The 25,938-nt window shown below is 34.9% G+C and overlaps 2 protein-coding genes across 6 annotated transcripts; both read right to left on the bottom strand.

The window, feature by feature from the left end:
* Positions 1-11,606: 11,606 nt before the first annotated feature.
* LOC107761725 (putative methylesterase 11, chloroplastic) lies at positions 11,607-14,580 on the bottom strand. Of its 2 annotated transcripts, XM_016579986.2 has the most exons (6): positions 14,315-14,577; positions 14,007-14,231; positions 13,249-13,485; positions 12,844-12,987; positions 12,593-12,724; positions 11,607-12,320 (listed from the first exon to the last, which is right to left on the bottom strand). In XM_016579986.2, the coding sequence occupies exons 1-6, from the start codon at positions 14,315-14,317 to the stop codon at positions 12,021-12,023; spliced, it is 1,041 nt and encodes a 346-aa protein (XP_016435472.1). In that variant the 5' UTR covers positions 14,318-14,577; the 3' UTR covers positions 11,607-12,020. The 2 variants fall into 2 exon arrangements, with proteins under 2 accessions (XP_016435472.1, XP_016435471.1); XM_016579985.2 differs by having other exon boundaries at positions 14,007-14,580.
* Positions 14,581-16,701: 2,121 nt separating this feature from the next.
* LOC107761727 (pre-mRNA-splicing factor ATP-dependent RNA helicase DEAH10) lies at positions 16,702-24,496 on the bottom strand. 4 transcript variants are annotated; one of them, XM_075247290.1, is made up of 13 exons: positions 24,312-24,480; positions 24,138-24,184; positions 23,506-23,586; positions 21,950-22,166; positions 21,560-21,701; positions 21,284-21,478; positions 20,834-21,037; positions 19,559-19,719; positions 18,631-18,816; positions 17,758-17,986; positions 17,343-17,542; positions 17,064-17,198; positions 16,702-16,940 (listed from the first exon to the last, which is right to left on the bottom strand). In XM_075247290.1, exons 1-13 carry the CDS (start codon positions 24,386-24,388, stop codon positions 16,757-16,759), a joined length of 2,058 nt encoding a protein of 685 aa, XP_075103391.1. In that variant the 5' UTR covers positions 24,389-24,480; the 3' UTR covers positions 16,702-16,756. The 4 variants fall into 4 exon arrangements, with proteins under 4 accessions (XP_075103391.1, XP_075103390.1, XP_016435475.1 ...); XM_075247289.1 differs by having other exon boundaries at positions 21,284-21,701; positions 24,312-24,496; XM_016579989.2 differs by lacking the exon at positions 20,834-21,037.
* Positions 24,497-25,938: the final 1,442 nt, after the last annotated feature.

Below are 25,938 nucleotides of genomic sequence, written 5' to 3'. Positions count from 1 at the left end.
CTTGCATTGTTTGAGAGTGAGAATGAAATTGTCCTTAGTGAGTCATGTGCTATGTGTGAAGTGAGTTTTTGTGTAGTCCATGATATTTTGATTGAGTCTAGAACTTGCCCGGTATGTGAGTAGAAGCAAAATTTTAGGTAATGCTCGGTTTGAAAAATGATTTTAGGCTTTCTTTGATCTTTTTGAGCTTAATGCTTATCACCAAATAAAAACTAACCCTAGTAAACCCTTTTGAGCCTATAGACTTTTATTTGTCACCCCCATTACGAGTCGATACCCTTTTGTTCTTAATTGATATTATTTTGATCTTGTTACCTCTGAAAGCACTATAATTGTGAAATCAATGCTAGAAGAAGTACGGACTAAGTGTGGGGTGTCTTTCGAGTGGAACCAATTAAAGAAAGAAAGGTGCACTTGTTTTGTAGAATAATACACCACTAGCAAAAATTGAGGGGAAAAAGAGAAAAAAGAAAAATCTGAAGAAAAAAAAAAGAAGAAAAATATAAAGATGAATAAATTATTGTCTTGTTCTTACTAATGGGGTATAAATTAAAGTAGTGCTTAAAAAAAGATGGAATAATTTGGGGAGTGATCTTGTTTGTGAAATTGAAGTGGAATGAAGAATTTGCATTTAAAGTTTATTATATGATGTGTTAAAGTGCTTAGGATGGTGAACCACTATTTTCTATATATATCCTACTCGTTCCTTAGCCCACGTTATAACCACAATAAAGTCTTAATTGATTCTAGACCAAGTGAGCCTACATTAGTAGAGATTTACATTATGGGCAAACCTATGGTACCTTTTGCATGCATGCGACTTCTTTGTGAGAGTGAGTGATTTTTTTGATAGATGTGAGTTCTTAGATTGTATTTGATCATGAGATTCGAATGTGTGAATTCAACTTACTCTCTCTTGTTCTTGTTGTGAGGGCACATGGTTTCATGAGGGATAAGTAATGTTATTAGACTTCTCTGTGATGTTGAGTGTTCAAGCCATGAGTGCATTATAATATTGAGTCAGTTTTTTAGGCTAAGATTGTTACGAGCATGTTGTCTTTGTTGCGAATATTTTTGAGAATGACATAAGTAAAGGGAAGTGTAAGTGATTGCATATGCTACAATTTAATTGTTGCTATCAACCATGGTCATTGGTAGAGTGTATGTTGTAAAAAGAATCGAATTGCTACTCCCTTGTTGATATGTACGTTGTTGGGGTGTAGTTTATAATTTTATTGCTCGAGGGCGAGCAAGAGTTTAAGTGTGGGATGTTGATATTCGGCTTAAAGTATGTATATGTCTATGTATATCGCCTCGCATTTTACTCATGTTTTGTGAATTTTTGAATGTGGAATGTAATAATTTATTCTAATTTGTGATATTTTTATGTGTAGGAGTCATCTAGAGGCAATGTGGGACAAAAGTGCACGAGTTGAAACAAAAAGGGAACAAAATAAAAAATTGGGACAGTGTAGCGCCACAGGTAGCGTGGGGCGCCACTTGTGGCGCAGTTTCCAGAAACACAAATATTCCTAGTGCTAGGCCTAGCGCCCCACGCTACCCTAGGCGCTGGTGACGGGAAAGTTCACCTAGTTCGCCCGGGACAAGGTTATTTCGGCCCAAGACCCCCCCCCCCCCCACCCAACTCGTATAAAAGCAAGTCTAAACCTCTTTTGGAGGGGGAGACACCACATTGGGAGAAAAATACACGCACGGAACACTCGGGAGCAAGGATTCTCAGTTTTTCTTCATCATTTCTTCCTTTATCTTTATAGTTTATTAGTTAGTTTTGAATGCTACACGAACATTGTAGTTTAAAACTTGAATTGCTCTTATTATTTTATTATATTGGTTTATTTATTCAATCATGCGCGTAACTATTTGATTGTTTGATCACCAATTGAATACTATCTACGAATCTAGGATTGAACTCGGGGGAGAAAATTCTAAATTGCATATAAGATTGAGTAGAGCAACATCTTGAACTCGAGCATCGGGAACGAATTTACGGTTAGGATAGGGATATACCTAATCGCCTTACTTGGTTATTATATGGAAATTATTAATACATTCTTATTAATCCTAATTTCATAGGAATATAGGCGTTAGATTAGCTTGAATAGGCGAGGAGTACTTTGGGAGAATTCTACGAGTAATATTAACCATGTTCATCAATAAACCAGCTAAATTAATTAAACAATTTTAAGAGAAAAACTCAACGGGGTTGTTAGCTAACTCATAGCTCTGAAATATTTTCTCCCATTGAATTTATCTCTAAGATTGCCTACTTGTTTTCTGTAATCACTTAGTTTGCTACTCTAGATTAGTTTTAATTAAATATTCATACTTTAGAAAATCTCTTGAAGAGATTAATTGTCTTAGTTTAATTCAGTAAATAGTTAATCACATGTCTCTGTAGGTACGATATCTTGACTTACAATCCTATATTACTTGTATGATCACGTATACTTGTGTGTGCGTTTGGGAGCAACAAGTTTTTGGTGCCGTTACCGGGGACTTTGAAACTAACTATTTTACTAGATTAGATTTTTACTTTTTGTCTTTTTAAGTTTTATTTATTTATTTAATATAAGTTTAACATTTTATTATCTTTGTTGACATGCCGTCTTAGAATGAGAATTGGTCAAATATTGGTTATTCTTTTTTAGGTGATCGTTGTCCATATTGTGGAGGACCACACTTGTGGCAAAAATTGTTAATCTCAATCTTTTGCGTGGAATATTTGTAATGTATGTGGTTGTCAAGGTGGCCATTGGGATGGTTGTCCTAATTCTTTTTACCCTTCCCTGAGCCCTTATTATGATATTTCTAATAATGTTTATGAGTTTGATAGGAGCAATGAAGTAGAGGATGTGGAACATGTTGCTCGTATTATGGACATGGTGAGGCAAGTAGCCGAGTAACAAGATGAAATTCAAAAAAAAAGATTGCCTTAGAAATCAAAGTACCGCAGGCTAGAATGGAATAATTAATGGTCAATTTAAAGAAGAACCTCAACTCGACGAAGAGAGTGAGATCCTACAAGAGGTAAAAGTTGAAGAAGCAGATATAGTGAGTCAATCTCGGCTAGAAGAACAAGCTCAAGTAATGAAATATCATGAGTTTCTCCGGAATGGTCTTTCAAATATGGCAGAACATCTAATAGAAGGAAGAACTGAGCTCAGAGAGGAGATAGACCAATTTGGTTGAGATATCCATGACTTGCAGGCTCAATTGAATAAAAAGATTGAGGCGTCTGATGCCCAACAACAAATTATTGTGGATACTGGCCAACATGTGGAGCAAAAAGAGGAATTCCAATCATTCGACCATAATATTATTAATTATGCCAAGGTTGAGGAAGTGTGTTAAAGTGAGGATGTTAAAAGTGAAGAGGTTCTAGGGTTGGAGCGCATTGGAACTCATTCTAAACATTTTTTAATATTGTGTTTGGATAGTGACACGAGAATCGACCCATTCGAGCCTATGAAGGAGTCAATGGATGGGAAACAAAGAGCATACATCCTGGAATTTGTGATGCCAAGGAGACAAAATGACATCTCTCATTTGAGGGCCAAGAAGTGCAAGATGCGATATCTATTGCTTGGTTCCTTTATTTTCACACCACTGCCCGAGGAACTTGACAGAAAAGTTGATGCAAAATTGGGGACTCAATTCATATGCTCAAAGTGGAAAGAAAAGTGATGAAAGTGATGGCGTCGTGCAGCGACATTAAATCAAGTGCTTGTTGGGAGGCAACCCAATTTAATTTTTTATTTTTATTTTTGTTTAATTGTTTTTATTATTGTGTTATCTTTGTAGTATTATTTTTGTGTTTTGTAGGAGTATGAGCATGGAGGCAAAGCTAACAGGAAGTATGCATAAGCGAGCAGGTAATTTGGAACTAAGTGTGGGGTGTTCACAGAAAGAACCATACCTGGGAGAAGTCTAAGTATCTCATGAGCTGCTAATGCTTCGGCCTTTGGCCTACCGGGGAGTCTATTTTACCCTCCAGTTATTTACAGTGTGCGTTGACGACATTGCACAATTTTAAGTGTGGGGTGAGGAGATTGTTTGTGTGATTTTCTGTGCTATCCTAGCTTAATTATAGTATTCTTTCTTAGTGTAGTGATTTTTGTAAACAAAAAACAAAAAAAAATGAAAATTGAGAAAAAAATTCAGAAAATTTTCGACTTTTCCCGACGATGGATCTCCTAGACAGTTTTCTTGAGGAATTACAGTTTAACCAAAAAAATTTGAAAAATAGAAAAATCCAAAAACCGTGTCTTTTATTTTTCTTTAGGTAGTAATAATCACGTGTGATTTTTCTTTGAGCCCCGGTTCTTTTCCATGGGATGTAGTTTGAACCGGGTAGTAATTTATTTTAGAGTAGATTAGGATTTAGGAAATAAAAGGAAGAAGAATAATGTAATTCTTAGGCGCCATTGACTTCTTTGATAGTAGCATTATTTGGTTTTGGCATGTGGAGTATCTTCCATATGTTTTGAAATTGTTCATGATGCCTTGATGAAACTAGATAGCTTGTTATGACGCCTATGTCTCTTTTGCTTGACTTATATTCACTTTGTGTTTAATGCTTAATATCTTGTGGTTCCATGAATACTTGCATTGTTTGAGAGTCAGAATGAAATTGTCCTTAGTGAGTCATATGCTATGTGTGAAGTGAGTTTTTGCGTAGTCCATGTTATTTTGATTGAGTCTAGAACTTGCACGGTATGTGAGTCGAAGCGAAATTTTAGGTGATGCTCGGTTTGAAAAATGATTTTAGGCTTTCTTTGATCTTTTTGAGCTTAATGCTTATCACCAAATAAAAACTAACCCTAGTAAACCCTTTTGAGCCTATAGACTTTTATTTGGCACTCACATTACGAGTTGATATCCTTTTGTTCTTAATTGACATTATTTTGATCTTGTTACCTCTGAAAGCACTATAATTATGAAATTAATGCTAGAAGAAGTACGGACTAAGTGTGGGGTGTCTTTCGAGTGGAACCAATGAAAGAAAAAAAGGTGCACTTGTTTTGTAGAATAATACATCACTAGCGGAAATTGAGGGGAAAAAAAGAGAATAAAGAAAAATCTGGAGAAAAAAAAAAGAAAGAACAAAAAGATAGAGATGAATAAATTATTGTATTGTTCTTACTAGTGGGGTATAAATTAAAGTAGTGCTTAAAGAAAGAGGGAATAATTTGGGGAGTGGTCTTGTGTGTGAAATTGAAGTGGATTGAAGAATTTGCGCTTAAAGTTTATTATGTGATATGTTAAAGTGCTTAGAATGGTGAACCACTATTTCCTATATATATCCTACTCGTTCCTTAGCCCACGTTACAACCACAATAAAGTCCTAATTGATTTTAGATCGAGTGAGCCTACATTAGTGGAGATTTATATTATGGGCAAGCCTATGGTATCTTTTGCATGCATGCAACTTCTTTGTGAGAGTGAGTAATTTTTTTGATAGATGTGAGTCTTTAGATTATATTTGATCATGAGATTCGAATGTGTGGATTCAACTTACTCTCTCTTGTTCTTGTTGTGAGGGCACATGGCTTTACGAGGGATAAGTAACGTTATTAGACTTTTCTGTGATGTTGAGTGTTCAAGCCATGAGTGCATTGTGATATTGAGTCAGTTTTTGAGGTTAAGATTGTTATGAGCATGTTGTCTTTGTTGTGAATATTTTTGAAGAATGACATAAGTAAAGGGAAGTGTAAGTGATTGCATATGCCACAGTTTAATTGTTGCTATCAACCATGGTCATTGGTAGAGTGTATGTTGTAAACGGAATCGAATTGCTCCTCCTTTGTTGATATGTACGTTGTTGGGGTGTAGTTTATAATTTCATTGCTTGAGGGCGAGCAAGAGTTTAAGTGTGGGATGTTGATATTCGGCTTAAAGTATGTATATGTCTATGCATATCGCCTCGCATTTTACTCATGTTTTGTGAATTTTTGAATGTGGAATGTAATGATTTATTCTAATTTATGGTATTTTTATGTGTAGGAGTCATCTAGAGGCAATGTGGGACGAAAGTACACGAGTTGAAGCAAAAAGGTAACAAAATAAAAAATTGGGACAGTGTAGCGCCACAGGCAGCGTGGGGCGCCACTTGTGGCGCAGTTTCCAGAAACACAAATATTTCCAGCGCCAGGCCTAGCTCCCCACGCTACCCTGGGTGCTGGTGACGGGAAAGTTCACCTAGTTCGCCCGGGACAAGGTTATTTCGGCGCAAGACCCCCCTCCCCAATGCGTATAAAAGCAAGTCTAAACCTATTTTGGAGGTGAATACACCACTTTGAGAGGAAAATACACGCACGGAACACTCAAGAGCAAGGATTCTCAGTTTTTTCTTCATCTTCTCTTCCTTTAACTTTATAGTTTATTAGTTCTAGAGTTTTGGGTGCTACATGAACGTTGTAGTTTGAAGCTTGATTGCTCTTATTATTTTATTATATTGGTTTATTTATTCAATCTTGCGCTTAATTATTTGATTGCTTGATCACCAATTGAATGCTATCTACGAATTTAGGATTAAACTCGGGAGAGAAAATTCTAAATTGCATATAAGATTGAGTAGAGCAACATCTTGAACTCGAGCATCGGGAACGAATTTACGGTTAGGATAGGGATATACCTAATCGCCTTACTTGGTTTTTATACGGGAATTATTAATGCGTTCTTGTTAATCCTAATTCTATAGGAATATAGGCGTTAAGTTAGTTTGAATAGGCGAGTAGTATTTTGGGAGAATGCTACGAGTAATATTAACCTTGTCAATCAATAAACTAGATAAATTAATTAGACAATTTAAGTAAAAAAACTCAATGGGATTGTTAGCTAACTCATAGCTCTGTAATATTTTCTCCCATTGAATTCATCTCTAAGATTGCTCACTTGTTTTCTGTAATCGCTTAGTTTGCTATTCTAGATTCGTTTTAATTAAATATTCATACTTTAGAAAATCTCTTGAAGAGATTAATTGTCTTAGTTTAATTCAGTAAATAGTTAATCACAAGTTCCTGTGGGTACGATATCTGGACTTACAATCCTATATTACTTGTACGACCATGTATACTTGCGTGTGCATTTGGAAGCAACAACTTGCTTATAAGCTTAGCCAAACACTCTCTAAAGTCAAATAAAAGTACGAACGAATTTGCATGAAACAAATAAAAAGCACCCAAGAATTACATGAAACCAAGTAAGAACTAATAGTTTAAGTAATCTAACTTAGAAAACAAATATTCTCGTAATTCTCTTCTTGAAGAGACATAAGATATGTATGTATTTGACATGCATATACATCGGACCATGTTCTAAACCAAAAGATCTTACGTGTTGATATATGTCCATCATTATTTAGATGGTTTATACGATTCAATTTTGTAGGAACTTCGGGGATTTTGTAACGTGTCCTAGTTGAAATCCTTTACTATATTCAAGAAGAGCAGCACTGATTACAATAACGTAACATCGAATTACACTGCTAAAGAAAATACAAATACGCTAAATAACACTGATAAGGGAAATAACACATATAAAAGAAGGGGATGCGAAGCTTAGACTTGAAGAAAAGGGATGAGAGGAAACAAAATCTCAACAATTTTGATAAAAGAAGGGATCTTCATAGATTATACATGTATTAGGACCAAACCACGTACCTGTACTAAGTGTTATAGTAGGATGGATATGATCCATTTTAACCAGAGGTCTTGGATTCAAGCTTTGAGAATGGAAAAAAAAATTCTAATGGGGAGTTCCTTTTAATAGATCTTAAGCGACGTGAATTCGGACTAATCAAACACCAAATAAAAATTAAGCCATACTGATAGATTTTACGCGACGTAAATTCGGACTAGCCGGACACCAAATAAAAATTAAAAAAAAAAGTGAACTGCAAGAACATAAGCCCCGTTCAGTTAGTCCAGTACATACTGAACCACGTGAATAACTGTAATCATCGGCCAATAACGCTTCCGGTAGGAGTCCATAGGCTCCACCTCGTCTCGGCCCATCTCACAAGTGTAAGATTAGACTCCTAAGCCCGTGAAGCAAACCCGTATCCGGGACTGCATCTCTGCAGAAATGACCCGGGGACTTTCCTGGGCCCTGACCCATTCAAAGAACGGGCCCAAGCCCATTCACGTCGTCTTGCAGTCGAGTTGAACCAATGCGGTTGTGGATTTTATTATAAAGAGAATAAAAGCTGTTTCATTAACGGTGTGGTATATTATTAGTGTTGTTTTCTTACCCAGATTTTAATTTTAGGAAAAATTATTTATTTATCTTATAGGAAGTGAATCAGTCATACCAAGTTGCAGAAAATTTATTCACACTCCGTATTTATGGGGAAATTTGCAACCGTACCCTATATTTGTGTCACATTTTAACTTGTACCCTATTTTTAAAAATTATTGATTTGGTAGCCAGTTGACCAAAAAACCGTAATAATATGATAATTACACCCCTGATAGTATTAGCATTAGCATGCTACTTTGGAGATGACCTGTAAAACAAGCCCTGATAAACGTAGCAGCATGCTAACGTTTGGATATGACGTTGTTTTACAATACCAGGGGTTATTCATTAGCATGCGAGATGGTGTAAAACTTCAGCTAATTACAGTAGCAGCTGAAGTTATTTTACATTCAAGCTAAAACTTCATGCTAATGCATGCTGAAGTAATTTATCCTGCCGTCAACAGTTTTGTCATGAGTTTTATCCAAAACTTCACTCTAAACATGCTGAAGTTATTTAGTTCATTCGCTAAAATTTCAGACTAAACATGCTGAAGTTATTTAGTTCATTTGTTAAAACTTCAGTTTAAACATGCTCAAGTTATTTAGTTCATTTTCGAAAACTTCAGACTAAACATGTTTAAGTTTTTGTCTTGCAATATGTAATTTTCTAATGAGTTTTTGCTAAAATTTCAGACTAAACATGCTGAAATTATTTAGTTCATTTGTTAAAACTTCATGCCAAAACATGTTGAAGTGTTGTCCTGCAGTCTACAGTTTTGTCAATAGTCCTGAAGGGCAAAATCGTCTTTTTAAAACGCTTTTAACAAAAAAATGGATACGGATGCAAACGGAAAAACAAAACAGGTATAAGTTAAAAGGGGTGACCAAATAGGACGCCCCATGCAATTTTTACGTGTTTATATCAAATCGCATTACTTTATATGGTTAAATATGAAAGTAAGGTAAAAATCATGTAAATTAACTACGGCAAAGGACCAAATATACCTCTCTACTTTCAAAAATGGTCTAGGAATACCCCCCGTTATACTATTGGGTTATCTATACCCCTGCAATCATACTTTGGGTTCAAATATACCCCTCATTTAAACGGAGGGACACGTGTCATCGTCCTGTTGGTCAATTCTAAATATCTTCTAATTAATTAAAAGGACTCAATAATCATACCCGAAAAGCAATTTTTAAAGCAATTTTATTTTTGTAAAAACTGGAAAAAACTGAAATTATTTTTACTAAAAATGAAATTTTTTTTTCCAGTTTTTACAAAAAACTGCTTTAAAAAAACTAAAAAATATTTTCTAAAATAATATTTTTGTAAAAATTGGAAAAAAAAATTAAAAAGCAATTTTCTAAAGCAATTAAAAACTGAAAAAACTGAAATATTTTTAACTAAAAACTGGAAAAAAAAAAGGAAGAAAATATTTGTTTTTTCAGTTTTTACAAAAACACTGCTTTAGAAAATTGCTTTTCAGTTTTTTTTTTCAGTTTTTACAAAAATATTGTTTTAGAAAATATTTTTCAGTTTTTTTAAAGCAGTTTTTTGTAAAAACTAAAAAAAAAATATTTTTGTTTTTTTCAGTTTTTAGTAAAAATATTTTTTCCAGTTTTTACAAAAAAAAAATTATTTTTCGGGTATGGATAATGGGTCTTTTTAATTAATTAGGAGATATTTAGAATTGACCAACAGGACGATGACACGTGTCCCTCCGTTTAAATGAGGGGTATATTTGATCCCAAAGTATGACTGCAGGGGTATAGATAACCCAATAGTATAACGAGGGGTACTCTTAGACCATTTTCGAAAGTAGAGGGGTATATTTGGCCCTTTGCCGAATTAACTATGATTAAGTCATAACAATGTATATAAAGATACATGTCATTTAATTATTGGATTAATGTAAAAATCCGGTGGTGGAATATATTTTACAACGTCAATTTATTATAGTTAAATATAAAAATGAGGTAAAAAATGTTGATTAATTAAGTTGAAGTCATAGCAATGTATATGCAGAGACAAACCGTGCAATCATTCAATTGACATAAACTCGGGCGTGGATAAATTTTTATCGTTACTCTCCTTTACTCCTCAATAGGGTTATGAATGCTAGCATTATATACTTGAAAATATAATAAATACTTATCAAGATGTTACACTAATCATTATCTTTTGGAGGCAAAAATCTCAGGTTTAAAGAGCAAGGAATTAGTCATTAATTCTTACGTATCTTCAAGTTGAGAATTAAAATCTAAATTAATCTCCATTTATCTTCAGCTTCTGCCTAATAACACAAACTTTCCAACTAAACATTGAACCTACACAAAAAAAGAAAATTAAACTTGCCATATCTTGTATGAACTCAGTTTGAATTCAGTAATTATTGATTTTTTACCACTTTTCTAAGGATATTTTCTTTTTCAATTTTGGATATGGTTGATATTTCCTTAATGAGTAAAAATTAACATAAATCAAAATGGGGGTCCAACAATTTGTGGAATATATAAAGCAAAGTGAAATTGCACTCTCTCTACTGAACTTCCAGCTTCAAAAAGATCTTTATATTATACTCAAAAAAGAAAATGACAGTGATCTCACCAACTCTTTTCATTTTCCTATTTCTCATTTTTCCATCAGGTGATATTCTCTGGCCTTTATTCTTTGTTTTTGTGATTTTTCATAATGAAAATTCTAACAATGATTATTGTAGGTTTTTATTTGTTAGAACGACTAAGCAAAAAAAAGAAAAAAAGTACTTTTATATTCACTTTTAGAGGCGAATACATGCATGACCTAGATCTAATGGATTCAATGATCTTATTATATGTATACAATAAAATAAAATATTCTTTCGTACATTTATGTATAGCTCAAGCTGAAAATAATGAATTTAATTGAAGCCACAAAACCCGTCTCAAATCCGCTTTTGAACATCATACTAATTGAGCTAACTTATCTCATTCTTGTGACCTTATTTATCTTATGGTTAGCTAATGAAACATTTTTTTTATAGGCAAAGTAGCAGCTACCAACATGGCGAAGGCGCCCACACGTGTAGATGAAGAGGGAGAAGTTCGTAAAATATTACCTGAATCACACGGCAAGCCACAGTATCAGTGCTTGGCTCAATTAGGTCCCTGCAACTATAAGTACTGTAACAAAGATTGTTGTTGGAAGCAGTGTCTTAATGACTACAATGGACTTCATCCTTTTGCCTTTAGTGAAAAAATTCCTGGCTCTGCTCTTCGCCTTTGCGCTTGTTATCATGATTGTTTTCCTCGTTAGAACATTTTCAAACTAATGTAATATTAATATGAATAAAAGATAGTATGTTTCTACAGAAAAAATACAAAGTTGGAATCTGCTATATGAATCATTCGTGCTATACTCACTACACCATATGATCAAACAATATGTTTTACATAGTTACACAAGACCTTTCTCACTTTTCATTCTTTGATACGGCATTTCATTCGAAAAAAAGAAAGAATAAAATGAAAATTGAGAATTTCACAAAAAGATTTGATACTATATATTTGGTATGTACATATATAGGAACAACAACAATAACAACCAGTGGAATTCCACAAGTGGGGTCTGGGGAGGATAGTGTGTACGCATGCCTTACCCCTACCCTGGAAAGATAGAGAAGTTGTTTCCGATACACCATCGGCTCAAGAAAGATATGTACATATATAGGAACATGTCATGGAAAAAGAATCATCTTGGCTAGTATTCATTTTTATTTAGATGGTAGTTTTGAGATTCATTTTTGGAGGAATGTTGGAAATTTCTACTAAAATCTTGTGGAGAGACTGAGGTTTCGACAAAAAGGGGGAATGATCGGACCCTTTAATCTGGAAAACTTGTTCAGGTTGATTTGAATCTATCATAACTTCTTGAAGAGATGCAGGAATTGCAAAATCATCTTGTGTTTTGACATAGAATCTTGGAATAGAACCATAATTTGTTGCAGAAAGTGTTAGCTTTTCTGTTAGTGGTCCAAAGGGAACTTGCCTCATTGATACTGATGCTAATTCAACATCCTGAAATTAAGAGCAAATTGTCAAAATAAAAACACCTTTCTCTATCACAGTGAGACAAAATTGGAACAGAAACAACAACAACAAAATCAGTGAAATCACATAAGTGGGATTTGGGAGGATAGTATGTACGCAGACCTTACCCCTACCTTGTACAGGTAGAGAGGTTGTTTTCAAAAGACCCCGGCTAAGGCGGGCATAGTCGCACCATAACATTGGACTAGAGAAATACATAAAAGCTTCTTTCACAATGTATATAATAACTCAATCAATACCTTAGTTGGGGTTTGATTGAACAACACTTCCTTGATTAATGACTTGTCATAATCTATAGCAGTTGGAGGATGATTCTTCCCATTTGCATAGCGAAAAACTTGAGCGCGTTGACATAGATTGTTCAATCCAAGCTGCAAATTAGCAAATTTAATCTCTGTATGAACTTCTGTATCACTTATACTATGTTTGGTTTATGGTATAAAATCATGCATATAACTAATTAAATCTTCGTATAACTAATGTAACCAACCTGTACGGAGAACATATCGAGTATGTTTTGTCCATTCTTCAGCATTGATGCAGCAACAAAAATTGCTGCAGAAACTTTTGATGGATACAATTCCATTGCATAAGAAATACAAACTCCCCCTATATCGTGCCCGACTAATATGACCTGCATAAGAAAAGATCAAATTTTTTTCAATATCTGAACTTACAACTACAACAACAACAACCCAGTGGATTCCCACAAGTGAGGTCTGGGGAGGGTAGGATATACGCAGCCTTATCACTACTCTGGGAAGGCAGAGAGTTTGTTTCCGATAGACCATCAGCTAAAGAAAAGATGAAAGAAGCACTTACAACAAATAATAACAATACAAGATATTAAGAAAACCGAAAATAAGATAGCAAAGGTGCAAGTGAATCATCAAACCTTCTTGTTATCGTCGAGATTTTCGAGGAAATCAGTGAGTGGTTTTACATATTGTGACAGAGTAGTAATGTTGTTGGAGTCAAAGAAATGTGCACCAGAACCAGTTAAGTCTATAGCATCAACTTGATATCCAGATTCTTTGAGAAGTGTTGTAGTTTTATACCAACACCATGCACCAAAACCACCTCCATGTACAAGAACAAAATGTTTATTCTTCAAACTTTCAACATCTGTACCCTGAAAATGGTAAAAAGCATGTTGTTATTTACACGTACTGCCATGGTAGAAAACTTTCTTTTTTGTCATTCTTCACATTTCAAAGAGTCACCTTTCTACATTAAACTATAGCTAAATTTGAGGGAAATTACCTTCATCCTACAGTATTATTCGTGTAGTTTCTGATTGTCATTTAGCATATTGGGAGCTAATTTCTGGTATGATTCATGAACTTTATCCATTAAACAAACTAATATTATCGTAAAGTCAAAAAACTATTTTTTTTTTATTGCGTGCAACTGACTTTTACCCACTATAACACTAAATATTTTTTATCACATTAAAGTAACTAACCTATGTGTGAATTACTCAGAGAATACAAATGACCCGAAGGTCAAATTTCAGGCCTAGAAAATAAAACGATCATCCATGTAAATATTTACCATACATGAAATTAACCCAGTAATCAGTATATTGGTCAAAGTAGACCCTTGAAAAGTGTAAATTACCAATAATTTGGAGCAAACTATAGAAAGACAAACCTGATCAAGAAGCTCCAGATGCTGAGGAATTGAATCAGAGAGAGATCTGGCACGACAACTCGAGCTTCTAGGAATCCTCTTTTGCTTCCTAGAAGAAGTTAAAGTTTCCCTAAGAGAAACTGAACGTTCAAATTGAGTAAGTGTTCCATTTTGTTGATGATGTTGTAGTAATAAAGCTGCAGCAACTCGAGCTTGTTCTCTAATATAATCATCATCACATTTTCCCTGATCAAATCTTAAAGAATTTAGATAAATTCTATCCGATTTTCGACTCGTTGATCTTGAGATACATGGAGGAGGAACATTACCATTGAATGATCTACTACTTTTGTTGCTTTTTCTAAATTTAGTTGCTTGATTTTTCTCAGAAAAACATGCTAATGAATTGCCCATTGGAAATTTGGCTAGTCGTCTTGTTGCTGGTATGTGCGACTATATAGTTGAGTTGACAACAATACACCGCGGTTTAATTTCCTTGAATGTGAATGAAATAAGGCTTAATATAAATGTTTATACTATATGTTAAGGTTAGGAGTAGGAGGAATGGAAAGTTGTTAAAAGAAAGTGAAATTTCCAAGAAATTGTTAAAGAGTCAATAGGAAAGCTGATTTTGGAAAGGAGTGTGGAAAGAGAAACATATATTCATAACATGCAGTAGTACAATTTTGACCTTTGAATTAGAAAATGTGTTGCGTTATTTTAAACAACTATATCACTATTTGGAATTTAGTGGGATATTTCTTTCCTCCTTTTAAAATAACACACCTGCTTGGAGCTATGAAATGCTCTATTAACAAATTGTTCAAAATATTATTATACTAAGTTTGATAGTTAGGTACACAAAAAAAAAAATTAGATGTACAAGTCATTCCGTATTCACGCAGGATCCAGAGAAAGGCCGCACCCCAAGGAGTGTGATGTAGACAATCTATTCTAATGCAAGCATGTGACTGTTTCCACCGCTCGAACCCGTGACCAATGAGTCGCACGAAAATAACTTTATTGTTGCTCGAAGGCTTCCGTTCTTCATTTACAAGAGTGTTCACTTAATAGTACTAGAAGAAAATCTTAAATGACAATAAGATATTAATTTGATAAAGAACACACCACCGGAGTTTAAAATTTTAAATAATTAATGAATTTAAATTCTTGAAAGTTGTAAAATTTAGATAAATAATAATATTAGTCTAGGATTTAAACTTATTAACACTAACAGTGTTAAAAATGTTTACACTGTTAATTTCTTTTAACTTGTTTTGGTGGAGGTAATAAAACTTTACTCCAAATGACACTGTATAGCCGCTCTCAAATAATAGCCAAAATATGTAAAAAAAAAAAAAAAAAAAATGTGTATATATATATATATATATATATATATATATATATATATATACATACATTCTATATATTATATACGTTTTCGGCTACCGAATGTAAATAATTTCTGGCGAAATTAAAAAAAATCCAAAATTTTATTGTTTTTGATTAATTATTTTCCTCGGTCTATAAAGAAAGTGGCTAAAAGTTAGTGCTCTTTATATATTTTGGTGATTGACTGCAACTGAAACCTTTTTTTGTCTTTCTTTGACGTTCACATTATCATCATCAAAAGAGAGAAAATAAAAAAGACTAGGTTTGGTAAAAACCACTAACAAGATTACAACTTTCACATTTTCTGTTATATTGATAAATAAATATTTGAGTCACTCTAATGAGTTGGCATTACAACTCCATTAACTTTTTTTTTGGTCATCAAGTATCTGAGCTGGCCGACTAATCCAAACCACTAAGGAGGATAAGTATCTGAAACTTGCTGGGCCGACTAATCTAAACCACTAAGGAGGATAAAGCGCTCTTTACAAAGCAATTACATAAGGCCTTAATGTCAGAGGAATTATTAGCGCTAAAGCATAGAGTGGGAGGTCATAAGCGTCTATACAGTAAAATCGATTAACAACAACAAAAAAACCCAGTGTAATCCTATTAGTGGAGTCTGGGAGGGTAGAGTATACGCAGACCTTACCCCTACCTTAAGAAGGTAGAGAGACTGTTTCCGAAAAACCCTTGGCTCGAAAAAGATAGAGTAAAATCAATTTTCAATGGAAAGAAAACCCGCAAATGATTTGACCAACCCTGCTCCTGGTACGACATTTGCACATATAGATTCTACTGCCGTACTACTATCAAGAGAATTGGCCGCCAAAGGTATTTATCCAGCAGTATATCCAGAAATGCTAGTTTCTGCTCAAGTATTCAGACGTTCCTACCCGAAAAAGATCGATAACCAGTGGTACCTCTGCATCAATAAAAGCTGGAGAGTCTGCTAAAGATGATGAACACTTCTCCAGATTCAACACCCTAGGCAAGATAAACATGGCGCCTTCGTATACGTATTCAACGCTTCAGTCCTGCTTTTTGGCACTTCAAGAGAGTCTCCCTCCAAAGCAAATATCGTCTACTGACGAAGGATTTCACAACATACAAATGAGGAAAGGTAATGTCATATACAATACCGCGGACAGATCTCATCAGGCTGTTGTAACTGAGAATTGGTTGACATCAGAAGACATACTCTTGTCAAATATTTACATGCCGGAGACTTAAATAAAGTTGGAACGAACTCAAAGTCGGAACTTCACATGTTAGTTTCCTTCTCCTTTACTTCCAACTTGAACACCAGAGTAGGCAGAATATATGACAGTGAACAAAGGGATCTCTTACTATTATAAATAATATGACAGTAAACACCTTTAGTCTTGCAAGGCATACAAGTGAGGAGCCAGCTCAACTAGCCACAAGTAATCGATTCTAGAAACATTACGGACATAACTATGATTAGTATGGACTAATTCATTAAAAATTATACACTCTGGCTTGGCTCGGAACAAGACAGAAGACGGGTGTATTTGCACTATCAAACCACTTAATGTGACCCTGCGAGTATATAAAATGAATGTCAGATATCAAGGGAACATACGGATAATATGTCAAAGTTGCCTTTGTTTAAAAAGTTGAACACAAATAGAAATACAAACAGATAAAACCACAAATCTTTACCTGTATACACCATCAGGCTGCTTCATAGCTGCTTTAAGGAAAAACGAAGCAGCAAGGCATCTACGGAAGAGGAGCATATCGTCTTCACAAGAAGTGACACGAAGACCCATTTGTTCTACATTCCTCAGAATTTGACTACAAAATAAGTAGAAAGCTTAAATAAATCACATGCTTGAGGACTCGGGCAAATGAGAAGAAGAAGCTAAGACATCATATTTGACTAAGTATAAGAATACATAAGAATAGATTTTCAATAATCTTGTAAGTACATAAGCCCACCTGTGGATATCACGAGCGTGTTTTAGAGAGCGGCTGTTAATATAATTATCCTTGCACCATTTTCTAAGACTCTTTTCAGCCTTTTCTTCACTATTTACCATCTTGTTCTTCTGAAAGAACTCATCAGCAGCGCGGTATACATTAAGCAAAGTCAAATGATCCCCGTCCGGACTTGCAAAGCTTTTCAACGCATTTCGTGACTGGTAAAAACAAGTAAAATTGTTCAGACTGTGTTTTCTGTTAACATTAGCTGCCAGAAATAGTGCAACACATCAACAAAGTCAAGGTGAATGCTAAGTTGAGAGATAACACAGAGGAAACAATTTCTCATGTATACCCACAAGTTTGCAAAATATTGTGATTGTTGATAAAGGGAAAATGGGGATGAATCACAACTAGCAGCACAAAGGACTACCTCTTCCAACTTTTCACGTGGAGCATAGAAAATAGATTCGACTGAAAGCATTGCAACACAGATCAACATTTCTTTCAAGCAGCCAAATTGGCTAGCAACAATGAGAGCCTTAGAATAGACTGGATCAAGGGGTAGCTTGGCCATTTGATATCCAACATCTGAAAGTTTATTCTCTTCTGTTACAGCACCCAACAAGTAGAGAGACCACAGTGAGTTGACTATCGCAGTCCTGTTCAAAGAGAATCAACGAAGAAGCTATAGTTAAAGATGAAAACAGTATTTTCCCAAAAGGTTGAAAAAAATAACTCCACAGCAACATCCAAGCACTCAATGACTGCATTATCAGATGATGCAACATTCTGCTACATAAAGGAAGGGGCAGGAGAAATGTTTGGCAATTGTCCAGTAAATTTCTAGTTTCTTCTCTTATAAACTGTAGGATTGAGGAGGGATATTTCATAAAATAGTACTATAAGACGACGCAAGGATTTTCCAGCAAATAGAGAGTAAATTTCAAGGATACTGATGACGTTTCGAAACAGTTTCACAAGGAAAATGCAGGTTTATAGGAGGGATGTTCTCCCCCTAGTGCTTCGTTAATTTAACAAAACATATAATGGTTTCTAATACATAGAAATTAGCAAAATTAGGAACATATGTGTAGTGAAACAATATACTAGCACCAGGCTAGAGATAGATGCAAATGAATGGTCAAACACGCCCGACAAACTTAAGTCATGCAAATATTAGTACCAGACTAGAGGACAATGTTGGGGAGTAAGGATTCGAAGAAAAAGCACCATAGATGCTGATAGCCAAATTACACTTGGAAATATGCACCGGAAAACTAGTCTCACTGATTGGTGTAATCACCTGTCTGGTTTTTCGATGAAGTCAAAATTAATGACATCATCAATGCCTAGAGCTTTAAGCTGCAATACAACATTCGAGAGATCACATCTCTTAATCTCCGGTAATGTAGAATCTGTGAGTTTCTCAAAGAAACTTTCTTGATAGAGGCGATAGCATTTCCCAGGTCCTTCACGTCCTGCACGTCCACTATAAATATTTCAAGAAATTAGCCCTTGATCTGATATTTAACAGACAACATGACCAAAACAGAGCACAGGTCCATTATCCATTTAACTCATGTATATATAAATCCTACTGCATTGGTTCAACTTTTATCCTCCCGTGGATTTTACTTCGGAGGGTGCACCCATAATTTTTTACGTTTCACTTTGTTTCTTTTTTATAACGGTCGTATTACGGCTAGCTTGTGCACACCTCGATTATTCCGCTGAGTACCTGCTACCTCCCACAAAACTCTACCCACCAAAGATTAGGCATATGGAAAGAATAAGCTTAACTTCCATTTATTGCAATTTTAAAATTTAAAGCTTCTATATATTACCAGAAATAAAAACAATTCTTCTGCTTCAAAAAAATATGCTTACAATTACAATCCTTTTATTTCCTCTGATGGTATCATCATTATTATGTTGACCCTTTGAAGGATATTTGTGCCTAGTAGTAGATACCGATCCAAGATAAAAAAATCTTTGAATCACAAGCACATCCGGGTACATATCCCGAGCCTATCCCACTTGTCAAATATGAATATGACATGCATACGAGGCCTTATTGATATATGCGCTTCCTTAAGTAAGAAGGAAATTATGGTTCAAACCACCATAATATAGTATAAAAGCTGGACAAAGAATGTTTCTAAAGTTAGTGAAGGAAAAGTGTTTTAGTCAACATGTGTATTGCGATTTAAATGCACGTGCAAACACCCTACCTCCTTTGCAGAGCTTGAGCTTTAGATGTTGTGACAATGATCAATGAATCAACTCCCATCTTAGGATCATAAGTTCGTGCTTTCACCAATCCGGGATCAACAACATACTTAATTCCAGGTATTGTCACCGATGTCTCAGCAATATTTGTTGCCAGTATCACCTAAACACCACATGAAAGAATTAAAATCTGGTTTTAATGGACATAGCTTGCCAACTCAGAGCAAATACCAAATATTTTCAGCAATGAAAACCCCATGTCAAGCATAAAAGAGATATTGGATAAAAAATTAGTAGGCCTTATCATTAAAACAGTTAAATAATAAACAGATGCACATTCACAATGCTAAGCCCATATCACAACAAGTACAAGGCTACAAGCTAGCAGATAACCAAACTTTATTTCCCTCATGTCAGAGATAACCAAATGAATGCCTTCTTTAAGTCAGGTATTAATTTCATATACTTTTATTGAGTAGATAAAAGTGTACAAAAAAAGGGACAAAGGGATGCACCCCTATAAACTCAACCAAGAAAGAAAATATTGAAAACACTAACTGACCACCCATATGGACCTATCCCGGAGAAAAAAATTGGCCCATACGTTTATCCCCAAGACATATATATCCCCTTAATATATGTTACAAGGACTCTAATACAAGTGCAACTACCTGGCACCGCAGTGGGCGTACTTGCATTTGTTGGGTGTATTTGAAGAATCCACACGAAATACCCACACACCAACGTGACACCCGTTCTACACATTTACATAAAGGCAATGAAGGGTCTATGTAAAGCCCTTCAAAATTTTGCTTGTCCGGTGTTATCATCACCTCTTATCTGGCATCTACGTGAAAAAAAAACGTTTCTAGGACCATGAAACTCGTATTTATACTATGTTTGTGTAAAGGTAATGGAAGGAATTCATAAAATAATCAGTGATTACCAATTAAAGCATATTAAAGTCGCATGAACCTTTGTTTTCAAGCATTCATCTCAATTGAGTAGTGTCTGTATTTTGGCAAGTGGATTATTCCTTTAAAAACTGCAACTCGATTTGAATTTTCAGACGATTTCAAGCTTAAATTTTTTTTTTTTAACAGAGGATATCACCCTCAATTCTTAAATTATCTTCTGAACAAATCCATAAAAGAAGTTCATTTAAGTCATGTTTTCACAGAGACCTAATTGCAGCCCCCCCCCCCCCAAAAAAAAAAAACAGTGAATACATCCATCTCAAACTTCAAAAAATAAGCTATCCGAAGAAACAAATCAACCTTACGATATCCAGCTGGTGAAGGCATGAAAACCTTCATTTGCTTCTCAGAGGGAAGTGACGAGTATATGGGAAAAGTTAAGAGCTTCCTATTGCATTCAGGTAATTGTCGGAGGCGTTCATGGATAAGCCTCTCAACGGATTCAATCTCTTCTTGGCCAGTAAGGAATACAAGTATATCACCGGGACCCTCCTCTAGATGTATCTAGGAAAACAAGTTAGAAAGAGATGAATAGATAATAAGACATTCAGCAACACCACAAACTATAATCTTAACTAATTGAACTCCCAACGCTACGTGAAACATTAAAAATTAGCTACGGAAAAAAGCCAATGTTAGTAGGAAATCAAGCAAATGGAGCTTATAAGATACTATGAGAAAGCAACAACAAAGGATAAAAATGCTGTGTTTTTGTGAAAATTTTTAGTGACATTGTCGTTCAGTTCAAACCTGAAATATAGTAATCAAAGCTGCATCTATGCAATCTGTCTCAGGCTTATGGGTATAGAATATATCGACAGGAAACTGCCGTCCCTGAACATGAACAGCTCTTGCACCACCAAAGTACTCTGAGAAAACTCGTGCATCCAGACTAGCTGACATGATGATCAATTTCAATGGGTTATACTTTTTCGCTTGACCTGGCTTCAAAATACCATTATTCTGATTGTCAATCCTCCCCTCCGAGGCATGCCCGTTATTAGAATTATTATGATCAGTATTTACCACTTCGTTGATACCCTTTGACCTTGCTTTCTGTACATTCTTTAACAAGCCAAGCAATACATCAGTGTGGATAGTTCGCTCGTGCGCCTCATCAACAATAATAACAGAATACTTGGAGAGGTATGGATCCAATAATGCTTCCCTGCAATAGTGACATGTCATTCGCCATTTGTAAATGCTTTTTCTAGACGCATACAGCTGTTGATAACCATAAATAGCTATATCTTGTGATGTAAGGTAAACTCTACGTGGAACTTGAACAATCACTCCATACATGTACCATGTATGCAACAATCGAGTCCATAGTCATGGGTATATATTACTTCTTTTTTTGGGGGGGAAAAAGCAAGACTCATGGACATTATGCATCAAACTATTCTTCCTTATTACCTTAGAAGCAAACCATCTGTCATATATTTGATCTTTGTTAGGCCAGAAGTTACATCTTCAAATCTAATAGCATATCCAACTTTTTGTCCCAGTGGAACTCCACATTCTTCAGAAACACGTTTAGCAACAGTAATAGCAGCCACACGTCTAGGTTGAGTTATCCCAATGATACCACCATCACGGCAAAATCCCCCTTTAAAAAGATACTGAGGTATTTCTGCAAATATATATGCCAGGATAAGATAGACCATGTAACACGTACCTATTTGTATCTGATGAATATTACAAAAGACACAACTTTCAAGAGTATTCTGGTGTATTTATTTCTATAGAATGAATAACAAATTTTGTTACTACTTCCTATGTAATGAAGTATTAATAGAGAGAGAGAGAGAGATGAAGGAAATTAGCAAAAGAGCATCCAAGAATAATCTCAGAATTCACAGGCCAGTACATATAAGTTCATTATCATTATCAGGATGTATAATTAGGACACACTCAAAATATCAAACCGACGAAACAGAGTGAGCTGCCTAACGACAATCCAGTCAATACTTTCAGGTGCACAAGTCAAGCAGTTATGACCAAATCACAAACTTTCACTAGCCACCACAAGCGTTCCTCGGTTTATGGCTAGACCAAGTTACTGAGGGTTACTTGGATCTAACTGAAACTTTCTTAAGGTTATAGTGTTCCCATCCTAATTCATCATGCTTCCTGCTGTCAATCCTCACATTCCCTCTCATCCTCAAACACACTCAACAACAATAACAACAATAACCCAGTATAATCCCACTAGTGGGGTCTGGGGAGGGTAGTGAGTACGCAGACCTTACCCCTACCCACCCTGGGGTAGAGAGGTTGTTTCCGATAGACCCTCGGCTCCCTCCCTCCAAGAACTCCCACCTTACTCTTGGGGTGACTCGAACTCACAACCTCTTGGTTGGAAGTGGAGGGTGCTCACCACTAGAGCAACCCACTTGTCCATCCTCAAACACACCCATCTACCAAAAGGTAAGATATGCCCTAATTCTTCTAACAGGAGTCCAAAATAAAAAGAATAAGCAAAAGATGAAAAACAATAGAGGGTTGGATGCAACCTCAGCATGCAATTGCGAACAACAAAAAGTTTACACAGATGACTTCCTTAACCCCTCACTACAAAAGAAAAAGACTCTAAGAAGTTATTCAGTGCTATGATTACTGAATCCACACGTAAATCATCTGTGACATGTTCACCAAAGTATCAATGAATCAAATATGTCATCAATCTTCACGATTTCACCAGTTCTATAATGCTTGACTTGCACAAACATACAGAAAGATACCTTATACACCTCAGTAAAGACTGATAAAACACACATAACCCAAAGCACAAATACACGGAGAAAGAAGAAAGATGCTCAAACACGTGTACACAAAAAGGTTGGAACAACACTATGAAACATCATAAATGACCACCTTCGTTGAAGTATCATTTAAAGTAGTGCAAAGCAAATGATTCTGCTTCAAATGCATGTCACTCAGACCAAGAGGACGTGTAGCAAAGTACTTACGAGTTGTCTTTCCACTTCCAGTTTCTCCAACAATTATCAGAGTGTCATTGTTCCGCACCTCCTCCACTAGTCTCCTTTCAACTAGAGTCAATAAAATATCACATGTAAGATGAAAAACTACAGAATTCAGTAAACCAAAATCCAGAACGGACGAAAACTAAATAAAACAGAAATAGGATTAGAATGAAAAATAATGCAGGCATTGTCTTCTCAGGTAATGAATGACACACAGCATACATCCCTTTTTTTTCCTGAACAACCACAGCACCCTAGATTTTTTAGACAAAAAACAGCTGTAACCACCAGACAAAATTAATTTCCAAACAAGTTGGGGTCAGCTATATGAATCCTCACTTCTCCATTTAAGCACAACTCATGTCAACAAGGAAGTCACGGGTTCAAGCCATGGAAACAGCCTCTTGCAGAAATGCAAGGTAAGCTGCACGCAATAGAGCCTTGTGGTCCGGCGCTTTCCCGGACCCCGGACCCAGCACATAGCGTAAATTTTTTATTTGTAAAAGAATCAGTAAACTTAGAAGCAACTCACATTGGAATAATCAGAACATGGTTAAAATAAAGATAGAGAGCAGACATTAGAATAAGGGATTCAAATTAAACAACAAAAACAATACCTGCAGCAATTGGTAATTTTTTTCTCCGTTGCTCAATCTTTTGCTTCCTGCAAAAATTTCACACAAGAAAGATCAAACCTTTGAACAACAATATAGCATTTTCTAGCCTCAGGGATTGAACAACGAAGGGATAAAGGTTAATAGACAAATGGGGTATGCTAAAAAGTAAAAAACCTGGCAAAAAATTCCCCTTTTGTTTGGTTAGGGTGATGGAGATAACTGTTTCTTGAAAAATTATTAGCGCCTGGCATGTCTGAAGATTTGCTCCAAAAACACTTGTTCAAGGGCGGCTCCAGGTTCCCTTGCCTTACGCCCTTAGTCCCCCAAATAATTAAGGCCCCAAAAATAAAAAGCACTACTATATTATTATATAATATATACCCATAATTTAGATTTATATAATTATTAATAAAATTGAGTGAATTAATTGGATAAATTTTTCTCACTAAATTAAATAATATATTTACCTTCTCATCAAAAAAAAAATCTTCTTTTATGTATAGTCTTTTTCTATGGTTCTCTCGATTTTTTACTTTCCAATTTCAACTGAAATTCTATAAATTATATATTCCTTTTTGTCACATTTGATTGATCCACATACCAGAAATCAAGTTCTTTGGTGCCTCATCTTTTTTAACTAAGAAATTCCCGTAACAAATGTCGCAAGGTTCAAAACATGATGGATAATAGGCTCATCCTTTACCCTTTTCACTTGGAAGAATTCAATACCATATGACGTGCGTCTAACTCATACATCATGAGTTGCGTTCTCACCAGTATCAAAATGATGTAGTTTTTTTTGTGTCTCAATATTATATGAATTTTGTAAAAGACGTTTCAGGGTCTTTTTAATATTTTGATTTTAGGCTACCAATTATGTTGAGCCGACCATCATTGACGATCGATAATTATTTACAGACTACTGCCCCATCATGAACGTAATGTTCAACCACCTTCATTAACATTTGGTAACTGAATGACACACCTACTGCCTTTAATATTCTTGTCATTGTTGCATTATCTTAAGTGAGACTCTATAAATTTGATTTAGAATGTCATGGTGGACAAGTGGCTCTAGTAAGAGACTATTAAAGCCTTGATTTAGGTCCCCCAAAAGTTTGAATAATGAAATTTATAATTTATTTCAAATTAGACAATATTAATATTTGTAGAAAAAAATAAAAAAGTACAAAAAATATTGTAAAAAGAAAGAAAGGTGTCTACTCTTTAACAGTAATATTTTAAAAACTTTGAATTAAACTGCTTAAATCTTCATATTAGTAAATATATTTTTTACAACGATATCAATGTAACATATTGCAAATATATGTCTAACATCTCATTCATTTAAACTATCCTTTTCTAATATAAATAATAATATTACTATGTGAAGTTAAAAGACTTTATATCATTTAAGAATATATACTATAAACAACAAGTATGAAAAAAAATGTCAAGATTAATTGTTTTGCATATATGTGTGTATATGTACTAATAAAAAAAGCATAAGACCTCTTATTAAAATTTAGTTTTGGGCCACTAATTTTATGGAGTCGCCCTTAGACTTGTTAATGGTTCTAAACTTTGTGAGCGTACAAAGAACCCGAAAAATTAAACTGAAGAACGACGTTTATAAGTTGAGTCAAACCGGACACTTTGCAAAACCTACAAAATTAGGGGATTTTTACACAGATAAATTTGAATTCATTATTTATTTTTTCTAGCTAGTACATTATACAATGATTATATATGACTATACATAGAATTATACATATATTATATATCTGCGACTTATTTTAAG

The sequence above is a fragment of the Nicotiana tabacum genome, chromosome 24 (assembly GCF_000715075.1).
Source record: "Nicotiana tabacum cultivar K326 chromosome 24, ASM71507v2, whole genome shotgun sequence".
NCBI lineage: Eukaryota > Viridiplantae > Streptophyta > Magnoliopsida > Solanales > Solanaceae > Nicotiana > Nicotiana tabacum.
The sequence above is the reverse complement of the archived record's forward strand: the minus strand, read 5'-3'. Positions and strand labels throughout refer to the sequence as shown.